The sequence below is a fragment of the Setaria viridis genome, chromosome 4 (genome assembly GCF_005286985.2).
Source record: "Setaria viridis chromosome 4, Setaria_viridis_v4.0, whole genome shotgun sequence".
In the NCBI taxonomy this organism is placed as follows: domain Eukaryota; kingdom Viridiplantae; phylum Streptophyta; class Magnoliopsida; order Poales; family Poaceae; genus Setaria; species Setaria viridis.
Genome location: NC_048266.2, coordinates 15,213,463 through 15,228,538, shown reverse-complemented (window position 1 = coordinate 15,228,538; position 15,076 = coordinate 15,213,463). Strand labels below are relative to the sequence as shown.

The 15,076-nt window shown below is 44.4% G+C and overlaps 1 protein-coding gene across 1 annotated transcript; it reads left to right on the top strand.

The window, feature by feature from the left end:
- Positions 1–330: 330 nt before the first annotated feature.
- Positions 331–11,339, top strand: LOC117853479 (uncharacterized). Its single transcript, XM_072293428.1, is given in 8 exon segments — positions 331–471; positions 473–709; positions 7,604–7,870; positions 9,552–9,776; positions 10,115–10,416; positions 10,418–10,493; positions 10,571–10,837; positions 10,952–11,339. Coding segments are annotated over 8 exon segments (1,761 nt in total). The 3' UTR covers positions 11,198–11,339.
- The last annotated feature ends 3,737 nt before the right edge of the window (positions 11,340–15,076 follow it).

Genomic DNA, 15,076 nt, shown 5'->3' with positions numbered 1-15,076 from the left:
CTGTCGTTCGTATCGTCATTCTTTTCATTATTCTATCTTTGTTGAGATCATTTGTATTTTCCTTCGAATATTCTGGAAATGATGAAAGAAAATGAAAAATCAAACGCTGCTGCTTTCCATGCAAAGGTGTGCTGTAGCTGTTACAATTCCTTTCTATCTTCCACCTGTTGGTATGGCGTATGTCATGGGATTTCTGCATAGAATGGGACAGAAGAGCAACATAATTAAATTACGTTTTCTGTTTTACATAATGATTTCTAGCTCCAGCAGAGCTGACCTGATATGTAATTTCTGCTCACCAATGTATTGTAGAGTGCGGAGCAGAAGAGGATGAAGCATACTGTAGAGGAGGCTGTCACTGACTTGATGAGTAAATATACCAATACCATCAGCAGCATGGTGATTACAGACCTGGGGTGTTCCTCGGGCCCGAATGCAGTGTCACTTGTCTCAATGGCTGTCGATGCCATTTTTTTGTTACTGTGCGCTTGACCAGAAGGTCCCGCCGGAGCTATGTGTACTCCTGAATGATCTTCCAGGCAATGATTTCAACAATGTTGCAAAGCGCCTGGTTGCATTCCAAAAAAATGCACGAAGTTCTGGTCCTGTTCTGACTGCTATTGTACCTGGTTCATTCTACAAGATGGTCTTTAATAGTGGCTCTGTGCATCTAGCTTTTGCGTCAAGCAGTGTACAATGGCTGTCGGAGGTAAGCACTGTAGTAAGTCTGTCCATTCGCTACAAATATTTTGTAGTTTAATTTTACATTTGCAATAACAGGCACCAAAGCTGTGTTAGTTTTCGACCTCTTCTTGACGCCTTTGCTTTACTACATTTTTCATATTTTTCCACTAATATATATATTTTACTTTCATACATTAGCAGGGTGCCGTCGGCAGAGAAAAGTTAGATTCATTCTGTTAGAGCTGTGCCTAGGATCTCTAGATGCACATCTAGTCGGGATCATAATCGACATGAGGGTCATGGTGTTCCTGGTGTGTGTGCCGAGAGGGAGTGAGAGAGATAGGGGTACCTTCACCCCTAGGGGTGGGAGCAGCAGAGCTGCTGGCCATCGCTGGTTCGCTTGGTGGAGTCTGCGCAAGGCAGCGACGCGCAGTGCCGAGTCCAGTCGTCGGTGAGGTAGTGATGGTGCTTCCCGCCGCTACTGCGCAAACCTAGATCGGTAGGTGTGTCGGTGGGGCGGCTGGCTGCGGCGAACCTCATGAGCCGAGCCGGGTCCCCCACCCTGTTTATATAGCGCAGCGCGACAGGGGCCCACCACCCATTGCTAGGGTGAGCGTCCCCGATCAGGGCGCGGATCAGGGTCCCGATGGGCCTTTGGGCCCATTGGGAAGGAGATCAATCTAACATTCTCCCCCTTGATCTCATCATTTACTTTTAACTTTACACTTTTCACTTTTATTCGTTTCATCGTAGATTAATATGTAGAGCATGCCTCGTCGTCACAGCTTAATCGCCGATAGAATCAACAGCTACAACACACCTCTCTATTTTGAAACAATTCTGTTTCTTTTGGGCCTTTTCCAATCCAGGAGTCATAGGCTTTCCCTTAAACCCATGCCGGCTAAGTGTTCTCTGAACACATTGGTGGTAAGCCTTTCGTGAGCGGATCCGCAAGCATATCTTTTGTTCTTATATGCTCGAGACTTATAGTGTGATCCTGGATTCTGTCTTTCACAACATAAAACTTTATCTCAATGGCTTTGGAAGCATTGCTTGATTTGTTGTTGTGAGCATAGAATACTGCTGGTTCATTGTCGCAGTACATCTTTAGTGGTCTGTGAATACAGTCGACCACTCTCAATCCGGGTATAAATTTCTTTAGCCACATTGCCTGCCCCGTGGCCTCATGACATGCTATGAATTCTGCATGCATCGTTGATGACGCAGTTACTTTCTGTTTTGAGCTTCTCTATGAGATAGCTCCTCCTGCGAAAGTGAATATGTATCCAGACGTGGATTTTCTATCATCTTTGTCTCCCGCAAAGTCTGCATCTGAATACCCTTTTATCTCTAGGGAATCAGATCTCTTATATGTAAGCATGAGTTCTTTTGTGCCTTGCGCGTAGCGCAATGCTTTCTTTACCATCTTCCAGTGTTCTATACCTGGATTACTTTTGATATCTACCAAGAACCCCGGTGACAAAAGCTAAGTCAGGGCGAGTGCACACTTGAGCATACTGTAAGCTTCCGACAGCTGAAGCATATGAAACCGCTTTCATTTGATCGATCTCGTACTGGTTCCTGGGACATTGAAAATTCCCAAAACTGTCGCCCTTGACTATGGGAGCAGGTGTGGCCTTACTCGCATGCATATTATACTTCTTTAGAACCTTTTCTAAATATGCCCTTTGCGATAATCCAAGGACCCCATTCAGTCTATCTCGGTGAATTTCTATGCCCAAAACATATGATGCTTCACCAAGATCCTTCATATCGAAGTTTGACGACAAAAACTTCTTTGTCTCTTGCAGTAGACTGATATCACTGCTTGCAAGTAAGATATCATCCACATACAGGATTAGAAAAATGTATTTCCCATTTTTGAACTTTGCATAGACACAATTGTCCTCTATATTCTCTTGAAACCCAAATTTCTTTATTATATCATTAAACTTTAGATACCACTGTCTAGAGGCTTGCTTTAATCCATAAATGGATTTCTTTAGACGACATCCCATATTCTCTTTGTCTTCCATGATAAAACCCTTTGGTTGTTTCATGTAGACATTTTCTTCTAAATCCCCATTTAGAAATGCCGTCTTTACATCCATTTGATGTAACTCTAAATCAAAATGTGCAACCAGTGCCATTATGATTCTGAAGGAGTCTTTACATGAGACAGGAGAAAAAGTCTCATTGTAATCTATTCCTTCTCTTTGTGTAAAGCTTTTTGCCACAAGTCTCGCCTTATACCTTTCTATATTCCCTTTGGAGTCACGTTTAGTCTTGTAGACCCATTTATAGCCTACTGTTTTGGCTCCTTTAGGAATCTCCTCAAGTTCCCAAACATTGTTGGAACTCATCGATTTCATCTCATCTTCCATGGCCTCTAGCCACTTCGATGAGTGAACACTTTTCATGGCTTCCTCATATGAAGTGGGATCACCTTCTATATGAACTTCTTCTGTATTATAAACTTTATAACAATCAGGGATAGCTGATTTTCTGACCCTTTGAGACCTTCTAGGCCCCTCACTTTCGGGCACATTCTGTGCCTCTGCTTGTGGCACATTATTAAGAGGTGGCTGCTGCAACTCTTCCTCGTGTGTAACGATGGGTTCAGTTGGCTCCTGAAGGATAAGTTCCAAAACTTCACTCATCGTTTCCACGGGTGGAATCATAGCAGGTGCCTGCACCACAATATCAGGGACTGTAGCGGGTGCTTGCACCACGACCTCAGGAACTATTGGTGCGGGAATAATAGGTAGTGAGAAGAATGGTTCCTGAATCATCGGATTAGGTGCACACACCCGCTTCTCCTCAAGATCAATCTCTCGAGCTACCATGCTCCCCCTCACCATCTCATCCTCTAAGAAAATCGCTTGTCTCGTTTCTACAAACTTTGTATATCTGTCTGGACAGTAGAAACGAAAACCTTTTGATTTTTCTGGATAGCCAATGAAGTGGCAACTTACTGTTTTGGGATCTAGCTTCCCGATGTTTGGGTTAAATACTTTGGACTCAGCTGGGCTCCCCCACACACGCAGGTGGTTTAGTGAGGGTACTCTTCCTGTCCATAGTTCATACGGTGTTTTGGGCACCGACTTACTTAGCACTCTATTTAGAATGTGAATGGCGGTCTTCAACGCCTCCATCCACAGTCCCAATGGTAAGGTGGAATAACTCATCATGCTGCGCACCATATCCATCAGTGTACGGTTACGCCTTTTAGCTACTCCATTTTGCTGAGGCTCGCCCGACATCGAATACTGGGCTACTATGCCATTTTTCTGCAAAAACCTTGCAAAAGGTCTAGGAACTTGGCCAAATGGGGTATGTCGACCATAGTACTCCCCCCCACGGTCGGATCTTACTATTTTGATTCTTTTGTTATGCTGATTTTCAACTTCAGCTTTAAATATCTTAAATTTATCCAGCGCTTCTGATCTTTCTTTAATTAGATAAATGTAAGCATAACGGGAGTAATCATCTGTGAATGTTATGAACAAGTCATAGCCATCCACGCTTTTCACAGGAAATGGTCCACAAATATCAGTGTGGATTATCTCTAAAACTCCTGTGCTATGTTTAGCGCCTTTTTTAATTTGCTTTACAAACTTTCCTTTAATGCAATCAACGCATTGTTCTAAGTCTGAGAACTCTAATTGAGGAAGAATTTTATTCTTAACTAGTCTTTCTATTCTCCCCCTCAAAATATGGCCTAAACGACAGTGCCATAATTTCGATGATATTTCATGAGTTCTCTTTCTTTTCTTCGTTTTTCTTTCTCTGACGAGGATACATTCATGTTCACATCACACACAGAATTTACTTTTTCACGCAGTGATAATAAATACAACTCATTGTGAAGGATGGCAACACCAACACATGCATTATCGAACCAAATGGCACACTTTCCATTTCCAAAATGACATTCATATCCATCATGGTCCATACGTGAAATGCTAATCAAGTTTCTGTGTAACGAAGGAACATAAAGCACATCTCTAAGTACAAGCATGAAACCATCAACTAGCTATAGAGAGACATCGCCAACAGCTTCAACTTCTGCTTGGACTCCATTTGCGACTTCAACGCATCTTTCGCTTCTTTGCGTAGTCCTCGTCGAACGGAATCCCTGTAAAGAATTTGCAACATGAACAGTTGCACCTGAGTCAATCCACCAAGTAGATTTCGAATACTGTGTATACAAGGATTCATTTACAAAAGAAATAGTATTCTCACCTCTTTTTGCCATTATTGACTTTAACCAGTCGGGACAGTCTTTCTTGAAGTGCCCCTTTTTCTTGCAGTGTAGACATTGATCTTTGTCTACTGTGAGAGGCTCTTGGTGATTCTGCTGCATAGGAGCCTTTCCTCGTGCCTTGAAAGAGGAGTTAGCAATCTTTTTCCTGTTGTCCTTCACATAGTGCAATGAACCAACATATGAGGATCTAAGTCTGTCCTCTTCCTGCACACACATGGCTATCATTTTTTCCATGTCCCACTGTTCTGGCTGCATGTTATAATTGACAACAAAAGTGTCAAACTCTTTTGGCAGAGAAGCGAAAACCAAATGAATAATGTGCCCAGGCTTGAGCTCAAGATCCATTGGCTTCAACTGTGCTGCCAAGTTATACATCCTCATGATGTGATCTCTTATGCCAGTCCCTCCTCCATTGTACCTCTCTGTGGCCAGCTGCTTGAACAGCTGGGTAGCGTATATCTTTGAGGAACTAGTGAACTGATTCCTTATCTTCTCGAGGTACTCTGAGACGGAGTCACACTCTGTGATCGAGCCCAAAATAGCAGGCTCAATCGTATTCTTTACCAAAGCCATACATTTCTTGTTGGCAGTGGTCCACTGTTTGTTTTCAAGGGTGTATGCCAACTCCTGTGGAGCATAGTCCCTTTCCTTTTGCTACCATGCAGCATCATCATCACCTTCAGCCCTCACTGGCTTCTGTGGAGCTTGTGGCCGCGGTGTAGTCAGCACCCAGTCAACTTCTCCACAAACGAAGGAGAACTCAATCTTCTTCCTCCATTCTGTATAGTTGTTGCCTTTCAAAATGGGTATCTCTTTGAGACAAGCCATTAAGTTGAATGATCCTGAAATTTGCAATCCAAAGTGAGATCATAACAACAATTGCATGATTTATTTCCAACGTTGGTCAAAAGATAAAACATACAACTTTTTATGCAATTTAAAACTATATCACCGTTGGGCAGAAATAGAAATAAAAAGCATCAAAAAAAACCTTTTTAAATCATGATACAGTTATTAACAACGTTGGTCAGAAAATAACAGCACCATAATCTAATTTACTTTATCATGCTCTCACAAATTTAATTGTCTCGTTGGTTCAAATTATATTTAAATAGAGCAATAAATATGACTTTTGCAGCGGAAACTGTGAAATAAATCTATTTTCAGAAGCAAAACCACTGTACAAACTTTATTAATCTCTAATACAAATTATCCCGTTGGTTCAAATTAGATTAGAGACTAAAACTATGCAAAAAACATCAATTAAATGCTTCTGGAAATAGAAAAAACTAATTATTAGGCGTTACTGTGCAAAACCTCTTTTTCGGCCCAGCAGCGAAAATGGCCCACAGCCCGTTCCCGCGCTCGGCCCGCTTGCGCGACGCCGTCGGCCCGCGTGGGCGGCCTGCTAAGGTGGCCCGCCAAAAGCAGCTTGCCGCTGGCCCTCCCACGCGGCTGCGGTCACAGGCCGCAACGTGGGCCTGGGCCGCGAATGCGGCTTGCTGCTGCCTCCCGCCTGGGCCGAATCTGGCCCGGACGATCTCGACCGCCCGTCCAAATCCGACGGTCCAGCGACATTTTCGGCGGATCAAAACCGCCCGATGGCCGCTCCCTGGAAAACCCTAGCGCATTCTTCTCCTCTCTCCCCCGCGAGCTCCCGCCGTGGCGGCGGCGGCGGGGCTGTCTCTCCCGCGCCCGGCGATGGCCGGCGGCGACGGTTGAGGGATGGCCCCGCCGGCGCACGGCCGCGGCAGCCCCCTCCCTCTCTTTTGCTTGCTTTCCCTCCCCCTCTCCCTCTCCCTCGGAGTCTACTCCAAGATCCAGGAGGTGGCCATGGCGACCATGGAAGAGGGCCGGCGCCACCGCGGGTCCCCTCGCCAGCGCGCGCGTCCACCGCGAGGGTTGGGCGCGCCGCCGTCGAGCGGTCCTTTGGTGGTGCTGTTGCGCCCCCCCCCCCCCCCCCCCGAGCCCCGAGCGGATGCTCCGGCGGCTCGGGTGAACCTTTTCCCCGACGATCCCGAGGCTCGGCCGGCCTTTGCCGCTCGCCGTCGGTGGACGTGCGGCGGTGAAGTCAACGACAGGTAAGTCACCGCTTGCATTCTTTAGATCTAGGGTTAGGGTTAGGGTTTGACTTTTGCTGTTTCTTTTCGATCTACTTCTTTTTCCCGATCTAGAAAGGCTTCTAGTGAGGTGTCTGATACCATTGTTAGAGCTGTGCCTAGGATCTCTAGATGCACATCTAGTCGGGATCATAATCGACATGAGGGTCATGGTGTTCCTGGTGTGTGTGCCGAGAGGGAGTGAGAGAGATAGGGGTACCTTCACCCCTAGGGGTGGGAGCAGCAGAGCTGCTGGCCATCGCTGGTTCGCTTGGTGGAGTCTGCGCAAGGCAGCGATGCGCAGTGCCGAGTCCAGTCGTCGGTGAGGTAGTGATGGTGCTTCCCGCCGCTATTGCGCAAACCTAGATCGGTAGGTGTGTCGGTGGGACGGCTGGTTGCGGCGAACCTCGTGAGCTGAGCCGGGTCCCCCACCCTGTTTATATAGCGCAGCGCGACAGGGGCCCACCACCCATTGCTAGGGTGAGCGCCCCCGATCAGGGCGCGGATCAGGGTCCTGATGGGCCTTTGGGCCCATTGGGAAGGAGATCAATCTAACACATTCTACATACCGATGTATGGCCCTTCTGATAAGGAGTTAAGAGAGATCGTCGAAGATCAGAGCTCCTTCTCGATCAACAAGATACAGGTGCATGATGTCATTCGTGACATGGAAAAAGGCTCCATTAAGCCAAAGATGATGGATCTCGCCGCTAGAGCTGCGTACGAGCCAATAATCGTGGAGCACTTTGGGTCGCAGGCAGCAGTTGTTGAAGAGTTTGAGAGAACTGTGGAGTGGCACGTGAGGGCTGGAACCCCGCAGGTTGCTCTGTGTGTCTCTCAAAAAGAAGGTCTAGTCAGTGCTTTATTTCGGGCTGTATACGTAATAATAATGTTATGGCTGTCACGGCTTACAATATGACAAAAAAAAACAGTTCAATTATACGAAGTCCAAATAGGATGTAGATGCTCAGTCATGTACCCTCTGTGGCTTCGTCTACCCTGCATTAAGCTTATTACTAAATCACTGCTAGATAACTCATTATTAGTACCCTATTAGTACCGGTTGAAAAACCATTTACTACACACATATGCGTGCGTCATAAGTCACGTGATTTTTTACGTGTGCACAGTGCGTAAAATTCAAACCCACCAGGATCTCTTGCCTCGCACGTACTTTGCTTACCATCTCACCTACACCAACTGCACATACCCGTGGAAACCATTTAGTACGGGTAGTAACACAAACCAGGACTAATATGCACTGGTAGAGAGACCTTCCATCCAATATTTTTTATCCCGGTTATTTTTGACCCGGGACTAAAGGAGCTTTAGTACTCCCTTAGTCCCAGGTTTAAATTTTGTAGTCTGTTAGAGCTCTTTAGTCGGCAGGAGCAGCGCGCGGCCACGCCTCCGGCGAGGGCGCGGCTCCAGGCGGCCGATGCGGCCTGGCCTCCGGCGGGGGCGTGACTCCTCGCGGCTGGTGCGTGAGGGCCTGGCCTGGCTCAGTGGGAGCAAGCAGGATGGCACAGTGGCCCATTTTTTTTAACCTTTTCAGTCCCGATTGGTATTACCAACCAGGACTAAATGGAGTCTTTAGTCCTGGGTGAATGACCCGGAACTAAAGAGGACCCCCTTTTATCCTGAATTGTTAATCCCAATTGGTCCTTCGGGAGCTACGTGGCTTACCAACCGGGACTAAAAGTGAGTTTCCACCAGTGATGCCTACCCTTTATTACCGATTGATTCTTCTAAAGCTGGAGAAACATTAGTACTGGATGATAATACCAAATGATACTAATTTATAAGCATAGTACCAATTTGATTTGATGTTACCAACCAGTGCTGACAGGTATATCTGTGGGTGACCGAAAGCCCTTTCTCCGTTGTTGAATGAAGATGCTGATTTGAATCATCCGGCCGGCTTGAGGTTAATTATTTGGCTATGTATTTTGAGTTATGATTACGCTGAAGTGTTGGAACATCTGGTTTGCCTTCATACGTGAAGTCTAAAATAGGCTCAGTTGACCCCACCTGCTACTTAACCTAGCTTTAAACTAATTACATAAATAATGATGCTGACTTGGATCATCTGGCCGGCTTCATTTCTTTGCACTTTAATAATAATGCTGAATCATTGGATCATCTAACTGGCCTTCAAGAAACTACAATAAATATTGAGTTATATACACCAATCAGTTCAAGCCAAAACTACAATTGATGGGAAAAGGTCTTGAATTTGGAAAAGGTCTTGAAAATAATTCAAAGTAACTATTTTAGTCAATTGTGCTGATCATGATTCAAACTCAAGACCTCAAGCCCTAATGGCATATTGATTTGCGTGGCTGCAACCAGTTTGACCAAGAATCTTGAGCTGATAAGAAAAGGTAGACCACTAAGTTATACTTCAACACTAAATAATGATGCTGACTTGTTTAATCATATATTCAGCTTGTCTTTAGCTAAAGACTCTTAAGTAGTCTTTTGGTTCTGTTCAATGAAAGGGTTGGTTCACAACTGTTCAAGAATTTTTCGATGTGCCAGATTGCTTGAATCGAAGAGATTGGCCATTGTTGACGTTGACATTTAGCACCGCCAAGTTCTGTAGGTGCCGCCTTGAGCTTGCCTTCGTCAACACAATAATTCCCATAGAACAATGGCCTGAGCAATCTCTGCACATGAACAGGGGAGAGAGAGAATCGAGCTATGCTCGCAACTCTATCACTCAGGTAACCTCCGAACTCATACCTTGTAAGTTTTTTCCTGCTCCTCCTGCGTTGTTCTTAATATCTCACATATTTGATTGTTGCGCAAGTGATGGAAGGTCCCAAATATAGTGTGCAAAAATTTCGTTCTGTTAATCCTCTCTAGGCAGGCCCTATCTGAAAAAGGAGTTCTTGAGTCCAAATCTGTAAGGTTTATGATATACATAAACAAATTCCTGAATTTTCCTAGAGCAATCCACTTGTTCCAAACAGGCGTATTGTTAAATATTTGTTTTTAAGGAGCAGACTTGTCCTGTTTGGATTTTAGGAAACGTAAGTAATCCACACTTTCCTCCTAGCAGAATGCAGGGCAAAATAGGATGAAGCCTTTGATACTATAGGCTGTCACAAGATTGTGGAAATATACCAAAACCCTCAGAAAAGTGGTTATAACTGACTTGGGATGTGCTTCTGGCCCAAACACATTGACACTTGTCGAAACTGCAGTTGAGGCAATTTTTCGCCATTGTATGGACAAGGAAGAATTGCCAGAGATATCTGTGTTTCTGAATGATCTCCCTGACAATGACTCCAATAATGTTGCAAAGATCTTGAATACATTCCAGCAGAGCACACAACAATGTTTTAGTCCAGTTGTTGCTGCTATTCTACAAAAGACTCTTCACAAGTAAGTCCGTGAATCTAGTTTTATCATCAAATAGCCTGAATTTACTATCAGAGGTAAGCTATATAGGTAGTCACTTGAAATGTTGTTCAACAGTTTTCTGGAGCTTTACAAACACATATTGCAATAACAGGTGCCTGATGATCTAAAGAAAAATAGAATCCCTATGTATGAAATCGATGAGGGTCTCAGGCGAGCAAGGAGGCCGTTCGTTGATCAGGCTTGTGGGCGACAATTCAGAAAGGATTTCACAACTTTCTTGAAAACAAGGGCTCAAGAATTGGTCTCTATGGGTCAAATGGTGCTTTGCATGGTAGGCATGCCTTCAAGTGACAATGACTATCTGTACATTCAACCATGGGATGCTCCATTTATTCCTTTAAATGATATGGCATCAAGGGTGCGTAAATTCTCTACAATTTGTTTTTTGTGTACACACTTCCATGCTCATGTAAATGCATATTGCATTCTGAGGGTTGCATTTATCTAATAACACAAATTTCTGATCCGATAGGGTGTGATCAGCACAGAAATGCTGGATTCATTTTACGTACTCATGAACACCCCCAGGATTAGGGCACTCGCAGCGAGGGCTGCATTCGAGCCAACAATCAAGCAGCATTTTGGACATTCGGAAGAAGTTATGGATGAGGTCGTGAGAACCATTGAGCGCCAACTCAGCGAGACAAGCCCTCATGTTTCAGCTGCCCCTGCAGATAGTTTACTTTTCCTGTGTGTTTCCGTCACAAAAAAGGATTAAAAGGGTGTTACAGGTCGCAGTTATTCTAACCATTCCGTGATCTGGAAATGATGCAGTAGCCCATCTTTAGTGTTAGGAAACCTGTTCGGATGATGCATCAGATAATTATAAATAAAACCAGAAACTGCTTTTGAACGCGTAATTGTAACAAGATACAAATTTGTGAATGAAGGCAATGCAACACTTTTTGTTTGATGCGTGCTTTCTGACAGTCAGAATCACTGGCGGACGCATGTAGGAGCTTTTGTTCTAATAAGTGCTAACTACACACCCTGCATGAAATTCTTCACCAGAAGCTTCCTGCTTCTAGTATTCGCATCAAACAGGATGCACTGGCTTTCTCAATCAATCACGTTGCTGCAAACTGCAAGAATTCCCATTTTCTCGGTTCTAAGCGTCAAGACCACAAAGCACGCCATTGCTTGCTCTCAGGGCCCTCTGCTGCTCTCTCTATGCTCCTAGCCCATGTTCCCCTGCACTCGGAAGTCAGAACTGAGAACAGGCAAACAGCTGTGGAGATGGGTATGTACACGGTGTACTGCGAAAACAGCTGATAGTTTTGGACCTGCATCTATCGCCCAGGAAGAAACAAAGGGAGAGTCCAGAGGCTTGCACTGCTGACTTTAGATACGTGATTGACGTAAAAATTGGGTATGTGCGTGATTGACAAAGCTTGTTTTAAGCACTACGTATCCTCCTTTGAAGTCAATATTGGCGGAGCATACAAGGATAAAAAGATTATCCAATTATGTCAGAGAAATAAGGATGATGATTAAGGATACGCTGGAATAATACTGCTGACCGTTGACCCGTAAGATTGCTTCTGGGAAGGACCACTGCCATTGGAAGAGACTGTTTCAAATAAAAAGCGCGCTGGCCGGTGACAACCAGGCTCCTTGTGCTCTTCTTGAGCTCACTCCGCCCTTCCTGCTGGATCGCAAAATGGATTAATGTAACTTAGTTTTTATTGTAGATTGCAAGGTAATCTCTTTGCGATGTGACATACTGTGATAACATTTTCTTATGCAACTTGCTTAATGTAATCAATTCGATTATTGTAGGTTTTTGCAATTTGCCCAAGATTGTATATGATAGAATCCGGGCACTGCTAAACCAAGTTGGTACGGACGTCGTCCTAGCTCAAGCATATATTATATAGGCAGAGCTAAATTAGAAGCTCTGACTTTGTAGACGTGCAGAACGGGGAAACATTTCATAAACTTTTATATCCACCTGTTGACGTCAATATCTACCAGCAAGATGGTTGTGGAACGGCCTTCCACCTCCTATATATACAATCGCCGTAGCAGCATCTGGATCTCGTACTCCTTGTATAGATATACCTAGCTCTAGATAGCTTTGCTTTGACCCCACAAAAGCATCGCGTAGAATGGCCTCCGGCGCAGCCTCCTCACTGAAGGTGGCAACCATCACCGTCGTTTGCATAATGCTGGTCCTTTCTTCTTTCGCGGCTTCGCAGCTGATCTGCAGCCAGTGTGACCAGATGTGCAGCTCTTCAACCGGTGGCTGCACGAGCAGCTTTTGTGGCAGCGCCTGCGGCAACGCCACGTCCCCTGGCTGCCTGAGCTGCAAGCAGGCGTACTACAATAAATGCAAGAACCTTTGCATGAACTACTGCGTAGCCAATTGCGTTAATGGCTGAATTTTTACATAGGTAAAGGTCGCTCCTATATGTCAAAATTCCAGGGATCCATATAGATAACTGAATAACAGACGATTCCAACCTGCCGCTGTATATGTGTATCTTTATATGTAAACCTGCTTGTGTTCTGGTCGTCCATCTACGGAGTGCGTGGTTCTATGTGTGCAGTGTAATATTGTGCGTGATACTTAAATCAGTACTATGTAACCCACCATCCATCAGCTAAATATATACATGTGAGTTCATTGCTGGTATGGTGTTCCTCTTTCTTCAGTATAGTATGAAACTACTTCCAATTCTCTGTGTCATCTCATGTAATCATGCATGTTCCTCTTCCTCGAGTTGAACCCATTCGATAGCAGGCGACCATTCGTTCCTTCAAAATAAAATTTAGGTCACATCCCTTCATGATCTCTGTTAATAACGTGAAACCCATTATATTGCTGGGGGTATTGCAGCTAGGCTGCTTTTCCTGACTGCCACCTTTACTTCCATTCGGACTTGCAGCGTTGAAACCATGCCTCTTTTGGCCATCTACTCTCATTTTCTTCCGATGTATGGATGCACTGCTCTCCAGACTGAAACTCAATTTCGGGGGATCACTGAAACCGAAAGATGCTGCTACGCCCTGCAAGATAAGGGATTAGTTAAAAGGTCATATAAATTTCTCTGGAGTCTCTACCCCAATTTGCACGGTATTAATTACGTCGTCGAGCGCGATGAGCACTTTCCGGGGGTATATATAGGCCTATGGTTTGGGGTGGGTTTTCATTTTCCTCTTTTTCTAATTTCGGGATTTAATTTCTTATTTAAAAACAATTCTAGGAAATTGCGCAAATCATTTTTAAACTTCGAAAGCTAATCAGAAAACTTCAGGAAAATTCCTAGAAGCATTTTGGGACATGATGAACCTAAAAAACCATCTAGGGCTCAAACTAAGGTTTACAGATCTCTCAAACACTATTGCTAAGGGAAAAAGCAAGGAAAATCACATATAAATTTGGAAAATTCCACAAAACACTGGCTACAACTAAACGATTAGAAAACATTTTGAAACTAGTTTACACACTCAATGCTATGTAGAGGGCACGAATGTAACAAACAAGTATATAACTTATGATTGTTTAATTTATATTTAGAAAATAATTTTATTTCAAATAATTGCACACACTTTCTAATTAATTGTAATGAATTTTATAAAATTTTAAATCGTAGCAAAATTCAAACTAGGTTGTTACATTCCACCTTGTGGGTGTGGCCACGTTCTTCTTGCTCTACGACTAGCACAGTGCTCACGACAAGGTTGTCACGGAGATGTAGATTTGCAAGATTTCTTAGTCGGCTAGCTAGGGTTGTGAATATCGGAGGGGTAGACAGGAACGTTTTAAGGTCTTGGAGAGCCTTGCAGGCTTCTTCGTTGCACTCAAACTTGCGCCTTCTTCGGTAGCTTGCAGATAGGAGTATCTTCTCACGAAGCTTGGTGATGAATCAACTCATGCCAACCATCATTCAAGTGAGCTTCTGTAACATCCCATCCTTCAACGCCACACCACTCAGCCCTTCCGATGGGCGGGCACACGTACACATAGTAACCTGCTTATACTTTAGTCATCGCTTCGTGTAAAAGGGTTAACACGAAGGTGCTATGACTGGTTGACAAAGGCTTATAAGTTGGCTCTACCCTTGCTCAACTAGCAAGGTGGTACTAACACATGCGCACCTGCGCTCATGGGCTACACTGGACTAACCAAATTGGACCGGGTGTCACATCTTCATGACATCCTTCTTTCCCACGGGTTCCACCATATTGTGTGGAGTTGACTTTGAGGGGGTTGGCCTCGATTCCGTGTTCGCTGAAGTGGAAGCCGAGTAGGTTTCTAGATGGAACACCGAACACGCACTGGGCAAAGTTCAGTTTCCACTTGTACCTATGAAGTTATCAAAGGTCTCGGCAAGTGTCACACCCGATTTTAAGGACAAAATCGAGTGCATTAAATACATGTGCGCCAGGATCAGGTTACACACATGTACGACAATAGTGAATAGCAAAGACAGTGCTAAATCGAATAAAGAGAGTATTAACCATTATTACATGACCGAATGTCTCAAATAAACCACAAAGTCTAATTATTACGCAGCGGAAATCCAAAGACGACGACGACTCCACAGGCAGCTGACTAAAGAAACGTACGCCTAGAACTCCTCAAAGTCGTGTA